This window comes from Miscanthus floridulus, chromosome 3, assembly GCF_019320115.1.
Source record: "Miscanthus floridulus cultivar M001 chromosome 3, ASM1932011v1, whole genome shotgun sequence".
Taxonomy (NCBI): Eukaryota; Viridiplantae; Streptophyta; class Magnoliopsida; order Poales; family Poaceae; genus Miscanthus; species Miscanthus floridulus.
The window spans coordinates 41,945,045-41,965,035 of NC_089582.1; the positions used below are offsets into that span (position 1 = coordinate 41,945,045).

The 19,991-nt window shown below is 48.1% G+C and overlaps 1 protein-coding gene, 1 long non-coding RNA gene and 1 pseudogene across 9 annotated transcripts; 2 read left to right on the plus strand and 1 right to left on the minus strand.

The window, feature by feature from the left end:
* Positions 1 to 1,462: 1,462 nt before the first annotated feature.
* On the minus strand, positions 1,463 to 3,086 carry LOC136545543 (uncharacterized; annotated as a pseudogene).
* Positions 3,087 to 4,206: 1,120 nt separating this feature from the next.
* On the plus strand, positions 4,207 to 8,185 carry LOC136541605 (uncharacterized). 8 transcript variants are annotated; one of them, XR_010780417.1, is made up of 6 exons: positions 4,207 to 5,132; positions 5,228 to 5,770; positions 5,875 to 6,390; positions 6,477 to 6,527; positions 7,498 to 7,593; positions 7,797 to 8,185. It is a non-coding gene; the product is annotated as an uncharacterized lncRNA (long non-coding RNA). The 8 variants fall into 8 exon arrangements; XR_010780416.1 differs by having other exon boundaries at positions 6,477 to 7,593; XR_010780419.1 differs by having other exon boundaries at positions 6,477 to 7,294; positions 7,498 to 8,185.
* A 3,491-nt stretch (positions 8,186 to 11,676) lies between these two features.
* LOC136545544 (thiohydroximate-O-sulfate sulfur/sulfate-lyase (nitrile-forming) NSP5-like) lies at positions 11,677 to 14,165 on the plus strand. Its single transcript, XM_066537544.1, has 2 exons — positions 11,677 to 11,911; positions 12,864 to 14,165. Exons 1-2 carry the CDS (start codon positions 11,891 to 11,893, stop codon positions 13,866 to 13,868), a joined length of 1,026 nt encoding a protein of 341 aa, XP_066393641.1. The 5' UTR covers positions 11,677 to 11,890; the 3' UTR covers positions 13,869 to 14,165.
* Positions 14,166 to 19,991: the final 5,826 nt, after the last annotated feature.

Here is a 19,991-nt window from a genome sequence, read left to right on the forward strand (position 1 = left end):
TAATGACGCCAGTCCAACGAGCACTCGCTAGGCATTGGATGTTAAATAAGATCAAGAAACACTAGGCGATGGTCGAAAGCTGGATAGAAATGGGTGACCATCCAACCACTAACATTTGCAGATGACTAAGCAAATGAGCATTTTACAATATCTATGGTTGGCTTTCCGTTTAAAGAAAAATAGGATGTATCTTTTTTAGATGGAAAAGGCTTCCATTAAACACGGTGTCCAGGCAAGTCGCTGAACACAAGAACAGCTACATGATACAGGTAATGCCCATGACTGCTAATATCTATGATACTGTGGCCTCCAGACTTCCAGAGTACCACTTTGCACTCCTCTCTTCCCAAAAATAAATTAACTTCTATAGTCAACAAGTCAAACAAATTTAAAACTAATATCTATGGTACTGCAACATTAAATAAAAGATATATTTTATGATGTATCTAACGAACTAATTTAATCTCATAAGTAGTTGATTTAAAATAACTTTAAAAGTTGGTTTATTTTAAAAATAGAGAGATTATCTCTTTTGCCTCCTTTTGATAGTATTTTTTTATCCGTTGCTGATTAATCGATTCAGTATCTCACGTGTGTATATCTTTGTAGCATGAATTGTATTTGCATAAGCCAATTACAGTCTGAACGATTTTGGCTTATTGTATATCTGGTACTTCTTTTAATCCCCCTAATTGACATCGAAACATCCGATTTGATCCGGGCTAAACTTGAGCTGAAGGATCCAAACACCCCCCTTAACTTCTATAGTCAACCAAGTCAAACTAATTTAAAATTAATATCTATCAAACCACAGCATTAAATAAATACATTATAAAATATATATTTTATGATATGTCACGAGCTAATTTAATCTCGTGATTTAAAATAACTTTAAAAGTTGGTTTATCTTAAAATAGAGAGATTATCTCTTTGCCTCCTTTTGATAGTATATTTTTTTTCTGTTGCTGAACAATCGATTCAGTATCTCACGTGTGTATATCTTTGTAGCATGAACATGAATTGTACTATTTGCATAAGCCAATTACAGTCTGAACGATTTTGGCAATGCTAGTATATCCAAATATGTACTAGTACTACTACTTAGCAATGGGTTTGTGCACAACCGACCTCTCGTTGAAGAAAGTTTGGTGCAGTCTCTCTTGGATCCATTGCGTCAACGAACAATCGTTCAGATTTTTTGAGCGAAACAATCGTTCAGATTGATAATATATGGTAAGGTACTGTTTGTTGTAGACCTGGTTTCATTCCTGACCTTGTCAACCATCATACTAGACTGTCTCTTCTTGATTGAAGTATCTGTGTACTGTGTTGTTTGCTCATCTCAAACAATTGAACTGAAAAGAAAAGGCATCATGCCACAGAAAAAAGTAAATTTATCTTACGTGTTGTACCAATACGGTAGATTTCTTTCAAGAGAAGAGCAACGTAATCACATCTGATTGAGAATTGTTCATAGATACTTACATTCATATGCCATGCTGAATAAAAATACTCTTTGCAACATTGCCGCCCAAGAATGTTCATGCTCCTCTGTGTATCTATCTTACACTCTTTAACTGTATGACAGTGAAAAGTGTCACTATTACAAGATACATTTAGTACACTGCAATGGAGCAAGGCGCTACAACTGAATGACAATAGGCGAGGACGTCAGATCAATAATCTTTGGGCAAATGCTGGAAATGCAGTCTCTTCTCCGGAGCCGGCCTACTGGAGTCGGGGTAACCAAGTCTACCACATTGTTTCCATCGAGGATATGGCGGCCATCACCATCATCTGAACTAGCATTGGGCATCAATAACGGAGACATCAGTCCTGTCTCTTCTTCCAATCCGTCATCGTCGCTGCACGGGCTCAAGGAACACCGAGGCGATGTTCTTGGTCCATTCAGTTCTCTTCTTGTGTCAAGGATTTCGTTCCTTTCCATTGAAGGAGCGAGCTCGTCAGCTAAGTCATCCTGGACATCAGACCCACAGCTCTGGTTTTCTCGTCCATTGGCTGCACTTGATCAGAGGACAGTTGCTGGAAACAATGGTCAGAATATGAATATCCATCTCGGAGAGGCGAATCGGACAGTTCTTCGTCAGTATCTTGGGGCTCCTCACTGTCACAGATGGCATTGCCATCCTCCTCAGATGACGGGCCATCGGCCTGGCACCGCAGATCCTCCATCGCGCAGACGACAGTCTTCATCTGCTTCGGCAGCGATGGGCAGCCGGCGGTGAACTTGGTGTTCTTCGAGGAGAAGAAGTTCACCGTCAGGTTCAGGCTGACGACACAGCAAACAGCATCACATTCCACATCAGTATACCATGACCATCATGAATAGCCAAGAAATGCAGACAGGAACGGAGATCAGAGAAAAAGGAAGGGGCTTTTGCTTACTTTTCCCATGAGGGGAGGTTGAGCATGGTGTACGCGAGCTTGACCTTGTTGCCGATGCCGCTGAGCGACTTGAATTCGGCGGCGGCCTTGCGCACGGCGAGGGACTCCGTCGGGTGCTGCCACGCCCACTCGAACTGCAGAGCGCACGCCACGAAACAGAGCTCTTCAGATCAGCAAGAGAACATAGCAAGATTTACGTTTGAGAAGACGGAGGCAGAGACCAACCGGGCTAGGGTCGAGGAGCCGCGTACCTGGAGGGCGGCGACGTTGGAGGGGAAGCCGTAGATGCAGAGCACCATCTCCCAGGGCCGGCCGCGCCGGGTCCGCCACGCGCCGCTGACGATCTCGCCGTTGTGCTGCCGGATCCGGCGGCGTGGGTTCACCGTGAAGCCGATGTAGGTGCGGCCCTTGCTGCGCGGGCAGAGGGACCGGAGCAGGTAGCAGCAGAAGAACCCGCCACTGGCGCCGGCGGCAGCTCCGTTTCCCTTTGGCGGCGGGCGCCCGCCTTCCGTGCCATCGCCGTCGCCGTCGCGGTCGACGTCCGCGCGCGCGTGCGAGGGTTTCCTCCTCGGCCTCCAGGTGCCCTTTGCCGCCGCTCCCCTCCTTGCCATGCTCTCACTTGCCTCTCTGCGCCTGTGCGTGTGATTGTGATTGATTCCGCAGATTTTTTTTAGAGAGAGAGACGGGAGATGATTTGACCGTTGGAATCTGCAGAAGGGGAAGGGAGAGAGAAAGAGCCGTTGGTGAGGACACGTTTTTTTTTTTTTTAGGGGATGGTGAGGACACGTGTGGGCTCCGGTAGCCTCGGCCCAATTGTATGTGCCGATTGGGCCTCAGTTGTGAAGTCACGGAAAAAGGCTTTTCTCCTCAGATTTCGTGATTCTTTGATTTTCATTTTCCCCACGCATTCATAAAACCTGATTTTTCCCTCTGTAATTTAATCTCTAGTATAATGGACCAATCAAAATTATACTAGCCCCCCAGAAAAACGTCCCCCGCTGAGAGCCTCCAACCATTGTACACCTAGGAAAATGTATACAGGAATTCATCTCGATTAAAATCAGAAGCTAATAAAACATGTAAATCAAATCCGATGACCGATTCGACGTGGGATGCCAAGCGGCTTGTCACGCATCCCCACCCCACACGCCGACGTAAAGATGGCAACGGGACCCCGATATCCGATACCCGACGGGTATTTGATCCATTAGGAGATGGGATGGAATCATATCTTTACCCGTGTGTATCTAAATGGGCAAGAATCCATCCCCGACAGGTATAGCGGGTACAGGAACGTTCCCTGTTTACTCGTCCCCATTACCCGTTGAGAAACCCGACTATTTGAGCTGTCATGCGAGTATTAGGTCCAAAGAAGCTCAACATAGGTATTTTGACCTAAATCTGAACAATCATATATATAGTTTGTGTGTTCTAGGAATCCTAGTTCAATTTTTCCTCATCATCTCCGTCAGCAGCACAAGCACGCCTGCCTCATGAGCGCTGCTGTCCCTCGCTTTCTTAGTTCGGTCTCTCTACCACCTTTGCTCGTCCTCCTCGCAACCTCGCTCCTTCTCCTCGGCATCTCCGAGACTCTGACACTTATATCCCGGGTGAAAAAGAAACGTCTCCAATTACAAAGCTATGACTAAAGTGTTATTGTTTATTGGGTATGCAGTACCCATCAGGTATCTGTTACCCGACCGATATCCAACGGATATGGAGATGGATAAAAATCTATATCCACGATAGTTAAAAGAGACGGAAACAGACTAAATTGTCCAGAACGTTCCGCCGATACCGATGGATCCCGCTTGCCATGAGGACGCCGACGCCGCGCCCTGGCTCCTCCCCGCATCCCGCAGGCCCCTCCCTCTCCCACAGACGCGGCTCCTCCACCCCCCACGCGCGCGCGACTCGTCGCTCTCCTCTCGCACCAGGCCGCCGGCCGCCGGCCGCCCGGCGCCCCCACTCTCCTACGGAAAGCAGGACCCGGCCTTACCGAAACATCCGCTGGGCGTCCGCGACCCAGCCCTGTGCTGTGCCTCTGCCAGTCCGCCTCCTCCCCCGTCGTTGCAGCCCCTCGAGCGCGGCGCGGGCCGCCGCCCTCCACTTCTCCCTCCATCTCTCCGTCACGCCTCCCCATACCTTCATCGCCTGCTTCGCCTCTCACACGCGCCGCTCCTGCCTCCGCTCGGCGTCGTGTCCGCCCAAGGTCAGACGGCGTACCGGCGCGGACGCCCGCCCTCCCTCTCCTCCCCCCGGCATGGCGCGCCTACCTGAGGCGCCGAACCACGATGGCGCGCGGTACCCCTACCATCGAGGCTGCTCGCGTCGGCCTGTGCGACCGGAACCTGGCGCGCCTCCGGATCTGGTGCCTCTTCGGCTGGATCCGTCCGTCCTCCCGCCTTTCCTTGCTCTCCCTCTTCCTTTCCCGGCTATTCCCGGCCATGGTGGGAGAAGCCCGCTGGTCATCGGCCAGCAGCCCCGACGCAGCCCACAGTGCACTATGGTTTGCTTCCCCTCTGCTAGATTGGTTACGTACGTACATGTGTTACCTTGGAAAATCTAGAGGTTTCATTTGTTCTCTCCCCCTTGGCTGGACAATTTTGTGAGCGATTCCTCATATCTGGACTGCCAAGGTTACATCTTCATGGTAATGCAAGCCAAATTCATGTCAAAATGAATGTCTCTCAATCGATTCCTGAAAGTTTGATTGGAAAATAGAGGTTCGCTTCCATAGTTAACTGATGTTTTGACTCTTCCAGACTGTAAATGTAGACATTCTTAGTGTTCGAAAAACTGAAGCACTTTACCTTTGCAGGAATGCCTCTATGGATTTATGCCACTGTGAGGCGGCTGAATGGCAAGGTCTTCAAGATGGGATATGGACTGCTGTAAATTCTCCATATGGCAACAAATATGTTGATGTCAAATTGGCTGATAAGAAACCTGCTAGGTTCACTCTTGCCATTCAGGAAGGTCAGGATTGTTCACGAAATCAATTCCTTTTTTCTTTTCAGTGATAAACTCCCCAATCCAGAACTGTTTTTGTTTTCATTTTGTTCTACCTCTACTGAGTCTTTGACAAAACTTATATGTGCTAATTTTGCCTGCTGATGCACCATGTACTGATGTCGCGCTCTCAATTGACAGCAGTGCAAGTGATCAAAACGGTATCATGTAGTTGTTTAGCAGTATGGACTTAGCTCAGCACAACACACCACTGGACAATTTGCCTATACATACTGTGGCCATATTGTTGGCGTCAGACCTGATATCATAACACGATGATGATGGGTGGGAGTGGAAATGGGTGCAATACCCTCCTGGCTGGAGAAGGCGCTGGACAAGCACTTACCTAAGGGTCAGTGCTACTTCGGCCTCCACACCTTTGGCATTCGGTCAATAACATTTAGACAAAGATGAGATACTGTTCTCAGTGTGGGATCTCACTGTGTCCTGTTTCAGGCACTTTATTTTGGTGTTCCTTTCCGTGATCGATTGCTAGAGCACTATGCAACCAATAAATACACTGGAGATGTTGAGAGCATGCTAACCTGCCTGGCCAGAGACGAGAAGAAGTCCTCGCTGCTGGCCACAAACGCTTCAGCGGCATCCGCTCCTCCGCTGCCGCCGGCAGCGGCTAGGGTTAGGGTTTCGGGCAACGGGGAGCAGGCCTCCGAATCTGGCGGCGGCAGGCCCGGTCGCGGCGTGGACAAACAATCCATGGGCAGCCCCCAGCGCTGGGGCCATCGGCCGCCAGACCGGGCAGCAGAGCCGCGGGCGCCGCCGCGTCGCGCGGGCTCAGCGCTGCTGGGCTGGATGGATGCACTTCGGCCAGTCGTAGGCTTGCTTGCCTGCTCTTCCCCTCTCCAGCCGCCCCTAGAATAATCTCACCATTCGAGAAGCCCAGTGCCATGGTCAAGAAGGTCCGTGCGGAGTTGCAGCTCGAGGGACAGGGCACCACGGTCCTAACACCGGCAGGTAAGTAAAAGCCAACCAAGTCCCAATTTCGTTTGTGCCGATCCTCAATCGGGCATTGACTTCTCCTCGGCACCTTGAGCATGCAGGGATGAGCTCAAGAACTTGGACTCGGTTCCTCCTGCTCGGCGAGTTCTCAGGTACGCGGAGAGGAACATCGACTTGTTTTTGCCCAAAATTCCAGTCTTTGCAAATTAAATGCTTGGATCATTAGAATCTTCAACTTGGCTCTAAATATTGCTCACCCTCTCTGTTGATTCGTCTTGCATTCCCAAAGCCTGCTTGTTTCCCTGACCACCCTCAAAAGGGATTCGAGACGCCCGCGAGCTGTTCCTTAAAATGTCCACTTCTGAATATTTCCTATAGCGGATTCTTGCCTTTTGTCTCTATCAATCAAGCTTCCTGTATTAGCTGGTCCAGCTCATGTGCTCATTTATCATGTACTCATTTAAGATCTCGACTCAGACTGATTTACATTGAGTTCTCCTTGTGGTTTAGAATTTTAGTTTTTCTCCTCCTTTTTCAGTAGCATCCCTATGGTGAAGATCCAGGAGCTACATCTGCTCAGATAAATTACTGTGTGCATTATACATCTGCTCAGAGGCGTGTAGAATGTAGCATTGAAAAAATATATTCTAGCACATGTTTGTGGATTAATTGGTAGATAACATCACACCTATATTATGGCAGATTTGTGCAATATATGATGACCGTGCTAACAATGTGAATGCATCTTGTGTTTGTACTGAGACTAAAACCAGTGCTAATCATTCCTATTTGGTTCTATTTTTAGTGCATTACAATATTGCCAGTGAAGCTACAGTTGGTTGGAGCTAAATGGCATCCTTCGTTGGATTAACTTGAACAATGAATCAGAATGGTTGTTTACCATTTTTTTTTAAAAAAGGTTGACTGCTTATATACTCATGCATGCATAACTGCCTCATTGTGCCTCTGGTTGAATAGTAGTAAAGTAACCATGACCATTTAAACTGAGTATTGTAGCACTAACCTCTATTTCCAATCTTTAGTAATTTGACCATCAGTTTGCAATTTTTTCTCTAAACAGAGTTTGCTGCTTCTGAAATAAACAGCTGTGCTCTGTTGCAGGAAGGAGGATCATAAACTTGTTGATTTGGTTTCGTAGTTGGCAAGGAACGAGTCCCCCTGGCAAGGCTTGCAATATTTTGTGGATTATGAACTAAGGTCGCTTTGATGATATCTACTTTCAATTGTTCATACTCTATGTTGCTAGGGATGTTGAATTTCTGATTTTAATACTATGTGAGGTTACTTCTTAGCTAAAGGGCATTGCTGTTTCCCTTGTGAAATGATAGAACCTATGGTATGGTGGATTCATTGCTTCTCACTATATTTTCACAATATTGCATATGAAAATTTCTTTATAGAATCAATGGATTAGCTCGCTCGCTCGGTCGGCCGGCACGGTCCCTGGCTCAGAGGCCGGCACGGGGCGGTCCAACAAGAGGAGTGCAGTCCCCTGGTGGTCCAGCTTGAGCCAGCGAGAGGAGCGGGCGCGTGGGATGATGTGTGCGGTTGCCTCGCCCTCTCCTTTCCTGGCACGAGAGGAAGAAAAAAATATTCACTTCATTGTTATTAGATTACGGTAGTCGATAAATGATTAGTTGATTCTCTTCAGTTGTTGATATTGTCGTAGCGTACAACGTTTAAATGAAGCAAGTACTTGATATATTGTGTAATTGCAGCAAACAAGTCTGTTGACTCTTTTCAGTAGTTGTATTTTGAGCTTGAGGGCAATGGTGGATTTAACCTTTTAGTTTCTTGATTTGTTTGACTATGTTCTGCCATAGTGTTAGCACGAGCATTGTACTAGTTTTAATTAAAGCTGTATAGTTTGGGACTATGATCTTTCCAATGTGACACTACATTAACCATCAGAAGGACAAATTGGACTTTTTTATAGTATAAGGAAGTAAAACAAATAACAAAAAGTTTGTTTTTGGAAATTTTATGAAATTAAAAATCACAACTGGTTTAACCTCAAAAAAAATATTTTATCTCAAACTATTATGAAAAGAGGTTTCATATTTTTCTTAAATCATGCTCTATTTTTCACATTTTTCTAAAAATTTGCTTTACCTCAGCAAGAACGGCTAGCACAAGCACGACTCAAGAAGTAAATGCATAATTACACAGATGGGACAATTTCTCTTAGACGTTTAGCTCCTGTAGCGCACCAAAGTCTCGCCTCATCCTTGATCTTAGAAATGAGGTCTTCCGCGTAAGAGTGGTGACGGTTAAAATCTGGGCAACGTATCAGGTGCAAATCAACTAACCTGTGCAAACTTGGAAACTAACAATCAGGACCACTAGATCCAATGGATAGGGTAAGGGAGCTTAAACGCAAAAAAAAAGGCCGGCAGGTGGGGAGCTTAAGCGCAAAAAAAAATTTCACCTCTCACCTCATCTATTGGATCAACATCTAGTGGTATTGGTAGTTTGTAAGTTTACATAGGTTGGTTCGTTTACACCTAATACGTTGCCTTTGTACCTAATACGTTGCCTAAAATCTTTTAGTTACTTTCGTTAATCTTTTAGTTCCTTTCGTTCTACAACTCCTAGGCAACTAGCTTAGTAACGGTAGTGATCAGACTGCTCTAGCCGGTAGTCTAGCCATCCAGCGTGCTTGACCGTTGTCGCCACCAATCTGAGATGGAACCAAATCCTTGCCAATGCTCTGTGCATGGGAAGTCTCCACCCGCCCACAGCTAGATGGTATTCTAAGGTCCTGTTTGGATCCATGTATAATTAGCTTCCTTTGGATCCAAACGGGTCAGCTAATAGTCTAGATAATTGTTAGCTATTACCCAAGTAACAATCGCATCTTACTAGTTGGGCCAAAAGCAGCTAATATTATATATGAGTTATTAGCTAGCTAACTATTAGCATCTATCGGATCCAACCAGGTCCTAAATCCGTAGCTCATATACTCTTGTAGAGTTACATGAAGAAGTGTTTATGGCTTAGGCAGGGGCCTAGGAAAGATTAAAAGGCCATAGATATGGTATAAAGTCAGTCTCATGAGATTTTTAGAAGGTCGTCCGAGATTACAAATGGAGACAGGTTTTTACTATCTTATAGATGTTTGCGACTACTTTGAGCCATCAACTCTTCTAGTTCCATAGAGAATAGGGACAGGGGGCTGACTCCATGATTTCATATTTTGAGCTCCTTTATAGTTACTTTAAATACCAACGTTTTGATTACTGACCATAGCACTAATTACACTAGACCATTTCAATCTCAACACTTCGTATAACGACGCACACATCTGTAATCTGGTTTATATATATGGTGGCACTGTTCTAGGCAAATACATGGCATTGTTTTTATGTGAAAAGATTTAAAGGGTACTTAAGAGAAGAAACTCATTGGCTCAAATTTACTTTTCTTATTTTTCCATGTAACCTAGAGGTGATAAGATGAAAACATTTCATTTGGTTGAGTGCTGTGTGCACAAGTGATATAATATAGAGTTAATTTCTTTCAATTCCAACAAAAAAAGTATGACTTTTCTTTATGTCACTGGAATTCTTAAACTTCCTTTGTGTGCCACTATTTTAACTCACGTTCAGCTTTCATACATCATACAAAACAAACAAAAGATTTTTAAGGTCGAACCCACGTTGAGCAGTGTACCTCGTACGAAAGCGCTCGTTGCCACCTGTGTGTCAACTTCCATTACAAATCTGACGGGAAGGGGGTGTTATTTTGGGTAGCGTTTGGTTGTGAGCCCGTGTTTAGTTGCCATGCCAAATTTTAAAAAAGTGCTACAGTACCTATCACATCGAATCTTGTGATACGTGCATGGAGCATTAAATGTAGGCGAAAAAAAACTAATTGCACAGTTTGGTTGGAAATCGCGAGACGAACGTTTTGAGCCTAATTAGACCATGATTGAACACTAATTGCCAAATAAAAATGAAAGTGCTACAGTAGCCCAAAATCCAAAATTCACCCAACTAAACTTCTCCTAAGTCAAGGTGGAGTGGGACGGTCCTGTCTTGACGGGACGGGGACAGGATGACTCTATTTTCCGTTTGGTTGACGAGGGACGGGATCGACCCATTTTGTGTTTGATTCAGAGACGTAAAAAGTGGGATGAGCTACCGACAAGTGGGACCCATTTGTAAGTTTTTTTCTTTTTTCTTTATCTTTTTCCTTATCTTCTCCTTATCTCTTCCTCTCTCTCTCTCCTTATCTCTTCCTCCCGACGCCCGCCCCGTGCCTCTTCCGTCCTCCGCCCCGAACTCGGCCGCCCACCGCCATGGGCCTCCTCTGCCCCGAGCTCGGCAACGAGCCACTGAGCGCTTCCTCCGCCGGCGAGCTCAGCCACTGAGCGCTTCCTCCGCCGGCGAGCTCGTGTGGCGGCAGATCGAAGCAGAGCGGGGGCCGGCGCGAGCGCGTGCGGCGGCGGGCCGGAGCGAAGCTCGTACGATGACGGGCTGGAGCGGAGCTCGGCCACGCGTGCGGGGGCAGAGAGGAGCTGGGGTCGGGGCGAGCTCGTGCGGCGGATCGATCTCGTCCACAGGTAGGTGCTATCCTTCCTCGTCCGCGACGGCAACGGAGCACTCGCCCGCGACCCCGTCCGTGATCGGTGACCGACGCTCCTCCTCTTCTTCTTCGCAGCAAGCCACTCATCCCACCTGGGTCGCCCCCGTCCGTGAAAATTTTGGGGACAGGGTCATCCTGCATCTCACGGTATATTCGCACGAGGGACATCCTCACTCTTGCTCGCCCCTCAACCAAACGTTGCTTGTCCTAGGTCCGTCCCATCCCATACCACCTTGTCCCTCCAACCAAACGCTACCAGCATACCCACCCAGTTGGGTGGTGACCGGTGAAGGTGTGACGTTTGCCACCTACTTCCACTGACCAGAGGAGCTGTCTGCAGTTAGCAGGGCTTATCCATTCCTACAGGCCAAACTCCATCTAACGGGAGCTTTGCTGCTGAGCTGAGATGTAAGAGATGAAGACGCTAACGTACATCGTTAAATTTGAAACAATGGCACTCTTGGAATTTGAGATAAAACCATAGTCTTTGTTACACTGGCAGGCTTCAGACAGACTCACAACCGATACTGTTAGACAAATCATTGGGTACTTGTCCGTGCAGCAACGCACGTCACCTCCGGTGGACACCTGCCCCACAAAATACCTAATAATAATATAATGTCTACGTCAAAATCGACAATTATATATGCAACAATACATAAGCAAAGAGACACACCCTCTGAGAACCGGAAAACAAATGCAAAGAGCCAAACAAGCTCGGCGGTGGCTGAATTGAAATTGTACCGGGCAGCAATGGCCAGATTCGTGCTGCTCTGCGCCTGCATGTGACGAGGATGCCACTGCACCTCAAAAGCGACTCCCTCAACAGACACTGCTCGGCCTCATCAGACCAAAGCACGCCAGGGTAGAGGAAGCAGAGGCAGAGCTCCGCTTTGTGGGAGCGTCAATGGCAGGAACCTGGGTGAAGGTTTGCTTCCCTAGCCTTCCTCTTCCTCTTCCTCCTCCCCCAATTCTCTTTATCGCACTGTTCCGTCCCGTCCAATTCTCAGTGGCACGTGCCCCTTTCTTGGAGGCGCTTCTGAGGTTTGAATCGGATTTAGGTTTGGTTTCAATTCTCGCAAGCATTTGTTCGTTTCTTCGTTCAACAGTTTTGCAAGGTCATCCTGTCCTGTGAAGTTTAAAAATGAGTTGGGATCAGTCGGTGATAGTAACGCTTTTCGGGCTTCGTTAGCTGAAACCCACCCATTCGGGGGAATAGGAATCCTCTGTGATCTACAAAGGGGGATTGGTGGGGTGAGGTCGACGAGGGAATTTCAGTTCTGTCTTCCATGGATCTTCGTCTTCCTCATGTCAAAGCCCTGCTGACATGGAAATCGGTGATGGTGAAGTTCTCCTCCAGTCAACGGCTTCTTTTGCAGCTCAATCGCTCCCTCCACCCCCCCCCCCCCCCCCCCCCCCCCCCCCCCCCCCCCCCACACACACACACACACACACACACAACTCCCCATGAGCGCTGCAGCTTCTGCTGCACCAGCAGTTCCACATGATTCAAAAACAAAAAAAAGCAGTTCCACATAAAAATGATTTTTTTTAGACGAAAAGTTTGAGAGCCATCAAATTCCTAGATTATCTGGAACAGCAGATTTCAGCTAATATTAAGCCAAAATTTTGCAGTCGTAGGGTCACTGCTAGCCGATCTACCTGTTAGTTTAGTCACTTGATCATAATTAAATCACAAGCATGCTACGCTTCTTGAAATTCTGATTCCATTTATGCAGAATTTAAGCCTCAATTCTTGTTTGGGGTGGCATAATTAAGCTCATCTTCTTTGTGAAATTAGATGTTCAGGGGAGAATTCACTATGGATGTTCATGTTCTCACTTATGCTTGCAATCGCAATGCTTGTAAAATTGAGCCAGATGGAGCAGAAGGGTGCCGGTCCAGGAGCACGAAGCTCCCACGCCATCACCCTGGTGGGGCACACGGCCTACTCGTTCGGCGGCGAGTTCACGCCGCGCGTCCCGGTGGACAGCACCATGTACGCGTTCGACCTCACCACCCAGACCTGGTCCGCGCTCGTCGACGCCACGGGCGACGTGCCCCCGCCGCGCGTGGGGGTGACCATGGCGGCCGTGGGCGGCACGGTGTACACGTTCGGCGGGCGGGACCTGGAGCACAAGGAGCTGAACGAGCTCTACGCCTTCGACACGGCGACGCGGACGTGGACGCTCCTGTCCTCCGGTGCCGACGGCGACGGCCCGCCGCACCGGAGCTACCACTCCGTGGCGGCCGACGCGGAGTGCGGCCGGGTGTACGTGTTTGGCGGGTGCGGCGACGCCGGGCGCCTGAACGACCTGTGGGCGTACGACGTGGCGGAGGGGAGGTGGGAGGAGCTGCCGTCGCCGGGGGAGGCGTGCCGCCCGCGCGGCGGACCGGGGCTGGCAGTCGCCGGCGGGAAGGTGTGGGTGGTGTATGGGTTCTCTGGCGAGGAGCTCGACGACGTGCACTGCTACGACCCGGCGACCCGGTCGTGGGCTGTGGTGGAGACCACGGGCGACCGGCCGAGCCCACGGAGCGTGTTCTGCGCGGCCGGGATCGGGAGGCACGTGGTGCTGTTTGGCGGCGAGGTGGACCCCAGCGATCTCGGACACCTCGGCGCCGGCAAGTTCTCGGCTGAGGCGTTCGCGCTCGACACGGAGACCCGCGCGTGGACGCGGCTGGTGGACGACTACAAGGCGGAGGCGGAAGCGGGGGCGGAGGCCGAGCAGCACCACCCGGGGCCTCGCGGGTGGTGCGCGTTCGCGGCGGGGGAGAAGGACGGCCGGCAAGGGATGCTGGTGTATGGCGGCAACTCGCCGACCAACGACCGGCTCGACGACATCTACTTCTTCGCGCCCGTTCTTGAGGTTGAGGCCGCAAGCTAGCGCGCGCGTGTGGCGAACTGGCAGACGGGCAGTGGTGCATGTGTAGTGTGTAGTGTGTAGTGTGTAGTGTGTAGTGTGTAGTGTGTAGTGTGTAGCAGTGCAATCTGCAGGGCTCGTATGTTTTTTGTGAATTGTGAGTTTGTGACCATCATCTTGTGTGTGGTCATCTAGATTTCTGGCTGTTTTTTTTTTCTTCGGTCTATGGTTTTATGCTGTGTGATTGGATAATAATCATGGTACTGTAATCTGTGTTTTACCTTGGCTTTGCATTGCAGCCGCAGCAGTATCTTGGATCAAGTTACTAGCTTGGCATAAATCAAGTTACACGATTCGTTGAAGCTAGCATCGACATCGGTCCAAAAGCAACGACGACTTCTGATTGTACAGTTTTATTATGGAGTACACGATTCATCAGCATGCACGCCATGCGCCTGTTCATTTCACTGAGATTTGGCTTATGCTGATGCTTATGCTGATTTATTGTGAGAGAAAAACACTGTTCGTTCGCTGCAAAGTACTGCTGAAGTAGTTTATGTTAACGAGCACTACAAATGGATATGAAAAATGAAACTTGTTTTTCACCTAAATATTGACACAATTCATAAAAGCATGCCACCATCGGTTCATCTTTGTCTTCAGAAATGCTTTATTTCACCATCGCTTTGTAATACTAGACAAACGATTATGAACGGATGGTGTAATAAATCCATCGATGCCACTATTGGTTCTAGCCACAAATGGACGATACAAATAAGGACGATTTCTAAGATCAGCTCGTGGCTACAACTAGAACAGACAATAAATTAAGTTGGTCATTTCTACCCTTTGTTCTACTTAAGTGTGGTTAGCGAACTAGGAATCTTAGCTAAAAAAATAGAAAATATGATATGCATTAATGTAGGTTAATTCAACTTCATGTTGAATGTTATGTTTCCATTATGGAGGGCTTTACTAATTCATGTTTATTACATCAAGTTGATACAACAATCATCAACATACTTCGGACGTCTGCATGAAAGCAAACAGCTAAGAAAAACAGTACATAAAAAGAGAGCACGACACTCTATATTTTTTTTTCTCGATGGGGGGTTTAGCACGACACTACATGACTATCAGTCCTAAGGCTAGATCTTCACCCATATGTGCTCGGTAACAGATCTATGAAAACAGGTTAATTACGAGGGGTTTCTTCCATTATCTTTCATCTCTAGCCTTTCCTTTTAAGCTTCCATGGGTACTAATTTATAGGAGGGACTTAGGAAGGGCTTCATATTTTGAGTAGTGGTAGCGGGTGCTCAAGCCCACCCTGCCCCGGTGCTAGATCCGCCCCTGCATGTGCCTAGGAGAAAAACACTGTCGCCGCTTATGCCAATTTGTTGTGATGCCACTACAATCAAATTGTACAAGTTATGCTTTTGGAGCAAAGCCTATGTACGAAGTGAATGCATAATCGAATGTATAGCCTACAAAGGAGAACGAGAGTGTTTTTTTTCTTCAAAAACCAAACCATTTCTTCATAAGCGACCAATAAGTACACTACCGGATCTAGGAGCTTCGCCGGGGGCACTCGGCCAAGAACCAAAAACACTCGGCAAACCCTTTAACGGCAAACGCTAGTTTGTCAAGTGTTTTTTGTCGGACACTCGGCAAAGACGTTGCCGAGTGCAAAAAAAACACTCAGCAAACTTTTTTTTTCAAAAAATAAAATAAAAAAGGCAGGCCGCCTCCACGCCCGCACCACCAGCACCGCCGCTGCCATCCACGCCTGGGGTGCGCCGGCCACCACCACCACCACCACAGCCGCCGGCCGACTGGGAGAAGAAGGGGAGGGGAGGGGGCGCCGCCATGGAGCCTGCCGTCAGATCCACGGATCCACCGCCACCGGGATCCAACCCACCAGATCCGGCAACGGAGGACACCTCTCCGCCGGATCCGCGCCGTGGTGGCTCCATCCCACCGGATCCGTGATGCCACCCACCGGTGGAACCATGGAGGGAGGGGATGAGGGCGGATCTACACCGCCACCCGCTGCTGCTGCTGCTCTGCATCGCCGGGAGGGGCCGAGCCGCCCTGCGCCATCGCCGGGAAGAAGAAGGGGAGGGAGGGAAGGGGTCGGATCCGGCGGCCGCCGGCGGGGAAGAAGAAGGGGAGGGGAGGGGCCGAATCCGGCGGCCGCCGGCGGGGAAGAAGGGGAGGGGCCGGATCCGGCGGCCGCCGGCGGGGAAGAAGAAGGGGAGGGGCCGGATCCGGTAGCCGCCGGCGGGGAAGAAGAAGGGGAGGGAGGGGAGGGGTCGGATCCGTCGGCCGCCGGCGGGGAAGAAAAAGGGGAGGGGAGGGGCCGGATCCGGTGGCCGTCGGCGGGGAAGAAGAAGGGGAGAGAGGGGAGGGGCTAGATCCGGCGGTCGCCGGCGGGGAAGAAGAAGAGGAGGGGCCGGATCCGGCAGCCGTCGACGGGGAAGAAGAAGGGGAGGGAGGGGAGGGGGCAGATCCGGCGCGGCGGGAGGAGGGGATGGAGGGAGGGGCCGGATCCGTCGGCCGCCGACGAGGAAGAAGGGAAGGGAGGGGAGGGGCCAGATCCGGTGCGGCGGGAGGAGGGGAGGGAGGGAGGGGCCGGCCGCCGGCGGGGAAGAAGAAGGGGAGGGAGGGGAGGGGAGGGGCTGGATCCGGCGCGGCGGGAGTAGGGGAGGGAGGGAGGGGCGGCAATGAGGAGGGGAAATCGCCGGGGCTAGGGCAGGTGCGGGAGGAGGGGGGTGGGTGCGGGGGATAGGATGGGAGGGGCGGGCGGGACGAGGGTGGCTAGGAGGGGAGGGGCGGGTTTTTTATTGCGGGTAGGGTTATTTATTTATTTATTTACTTTGCCGAGTGTTGATTTTAAGACACACGGCGAAACTCCCTTTGCCGAGTGTTTTTTCGTGACACTCGGCAAATAGAGGATTTGCCGAGTGTTTTTTGTTTGACACTCGGCAAACTCCCCTATTTGCCGAGTGTTTTTAGGATAACACTCGGCAAAGAATTTGTTCGCCTAGTACCCGAGGGAATACACTCGGCAAACAAATAAACGCTCGGCAAATTTAAGAATTCCGGTGGTGGTAGTTGCCGCTCCTAGCAGAACTAAAAATTTTATATCCTTCCCAAACCTCCAAAGCTAACTCCGAAGCATAAAAGAAATACTATGAGGTTAATGCTTAAATCAAACCGTATATAGCTCCAAACCGCATGAACAAAATGACATTGAAAGAAAATTTCAAGCAAAACATATGCACAGACGAAAATGACATCAAACAAGTATGCTGGTAGAAACAGGTTTACACATAGCCCATTCACCTCAAATAGTAGCTGCGAAAGGCTGCGAAAAATCTGATTCATCGGGGACAGCCCCGTGCTTGCATTTTCCCTTACCATCGGATTGTCCAGTAAGAATAACGATATATTGGTTATTGCCTTTTTGACGACGTTATTCATCCCATACTTTGTCGGGTGCTCGTGTTTGGCCTTCACCAACGTTGCTTTTTTCCTTGTAGCCTCAATAGTCATATAGGATCGGATAAAAAAAGTAGGTGCGCTGTATTTATCATAGTGACTTGCAGAAGCTATGTATGTTTAGGAAAAGAGAAGACGGTACATGCTAAAAAACACTACCTAGATCTGGATATCACTGCCGGTTCAAAAACCCACTTCACTGTCGGATTTTGAACCGACAGTGGCATACCGGCAGTGATGTTGGGTTGATATCACTGTTGGTCCTTAAAAACCGACACTGATCTACATAAAACAGTGTCGGTTGCTGGATCCACCCGGCAGTGTCTAGTTGAACAATACTGCCGGTTTATAGTTCCAACCGACAGTGACGGTTGCTTCAAGAGTGTCGGTTCTTGGCTCAAGCCAGCAGTGTTGAGCAAGCCTACACTATCGGTTTATGGATCAAACCGGCACTGTTGTCGTAAATATCAGTGTCGGTTGGTGGATCGAACCGACAGTGTCGTTGTAAATATCAGTGTCGGTTCATGGATCAAACCGGCAGTGTTGTAGTAAATATCAGTGTCGGTTCTTGGCTCAAGCTAGCAGTATTGAGGAAGCCTACACTTTCGGTTGATGGATCAAACCGGCAGTGTTGTCCTAATCATCAGTGTCCGTTCATGGTTCAATCCGGTAGTGTTGGGCAAGCCAACACTGTTGGTTTGTTTCTAACCGGCAGTGATGGTTACGACAGCACTGCCGGTTTGTTGCTAACCGACGGTGATGGCCCGTTCGTATATTATTGTTTTATAATTTATTTTAATTTATATTTTTTCGTGGGATCGGGTTTCGCTTTATATACGCTACGTAGACGACAGGTCCATCAATATTAAACATTACAAATGTTACGGTTACAATTCAAATGTTCTTATTCAGATCTCGATCTCTCAAAATAAAAAAGAAATATTCTCGGACTTCTTACAATAATCTGGCGAGCCGCTCTGGGCCATACTGGTCCTTGTACTTCACGGATTATGCAATGAAAAATACTCCATCTTTTTCCAATACCTCGGCTAAGATGAATTTTGTCAGCTCCGATTGTAGTGCGACGATCTCCATCTCTAGCAGCCTTTCGTGCTTAAATTTCTTGCGCTGTCATTCAAAAAAGATGATATCCAAAGAGGAACAGTAAATCATTTTGTTGAATTATTAATAGACATAAATGAAATGGAGATTATACACACCAACTTATCTTATCGGCTTCTTCCGATTTCCCGCTGATGTAGCGAAGCATTGCCCACATTACATAAAACCCACATTCATTGTTTCCTGCCGACTGTGATAGGTACTTCCCCTCCATTTCGACAACCTTGAATGGGACCGGCTTTCCACCGATATGACTTCTTCGGACACTGAGCAACATTAAAAGGAGAAACATTAGAAAGCGGGTATATGTGATTAGAAAATAATATGTTATTAGGATCGCTTACTAATTTAGCACTGACACTAGTGCATCCAGATGATGAAATGGATTTTTCTTTGAGTCCCACACCTCGAGCAGATTTTTGGCAAGATTAACACAAATGAAGATGAAATGGTTGCTGCAATCATAGAATCCTAATTATCGAATAATCTTAATAAAAAAAGAAGCATAAAATTAAAAGCCAAGAACATATACTCGCAATTGTAGGCTAGAAGTATGTGGGTTTTCTTCTTCATCGTGAATTCGTCGAAAACAACAATCAATCTCTGTTTCAGGTCTTCCACATCACATCCATAGAGGCCTAGACATGTCCTCTCATTGACTCGCATGGGGTCCAAGAAGCCTATGTAATCCCATTTGCTTTTTAGAATGCAAAATTTTGCTATACACCTACATAAAATCATAGGAAATGCTCAAAAGTTAACAATTTATATTTCGAGAGAGTTGTTAATTGTAATATCGTGCGTGTAGGGTACTTACATAGTCCACAACGTCAACAGTTGAACATCGAGATCGCGTTTCTGGTATAGCTGGAACAAGCACTCCCACTCGACATCAAACTTCTCTTCTTTAGGATAATTGAAAACATGTGGCGAACGGATAATAACCTCAAAACCAAAGCTGTCCGTCTCTGTTGCTTGAGCCATATAATAGTCATGTAAATGACGCATATATGTTGTCAGATTTTTAAACTCATGACCGGGAACCAAAAAATTGCCCCTTACATACTTCATTGCTGGTGTTGTCGTCCCTTGTACATCATAATAGATGGTCGTGGAGTCTTCCATGGTTAATCCTGGGTTGTCTTCGACATACTTCTGTCTGTTTCTTAAATCTTTATTGTGTATTTCTTCGTCTCTTGTTGTAGCGTATTTATTCTGTGTTTGCCTTTCGAATTTGGACTTCAACATAAACGAAGGCAGTGAGGCACAGAGATTGAAGAAACTAATACAATCTTCCTTCTTGATGTGTGCTGTAAATTTTTCTTCTATCAAGGAGGTAACGCTGCCACTGAATGGCCTTTTTCTTTTCTGTTGGTCCACTTTGGGAGCATTAGCGACCGAATCCAAGGACCTTTTCTACGACTACGAGGATGTCCTTGATCTTGTTTTGGGTTGAGGTGGAGGAGGAGGATGGCGATGAGAATTTTGTTTTCCCGGCGCTGATGAAGATGGAGGAGGAGA

Bases quoted from the DNA above. Each gene is read 5' to 3' on its own strand.
- LOC136545544 (XM_066537544.1), top strand. From the start codon at position 11,891: ATGGCAGGAACCTGGGTGAAG. The intron at 11,912-12,863 runs GTTTGCTTCCCT...AAATTGAGCCAG, and splicing joins TGGCAGGAACCTGGGTGAAG to ATGGAGCAGAAGGGTGCCGG.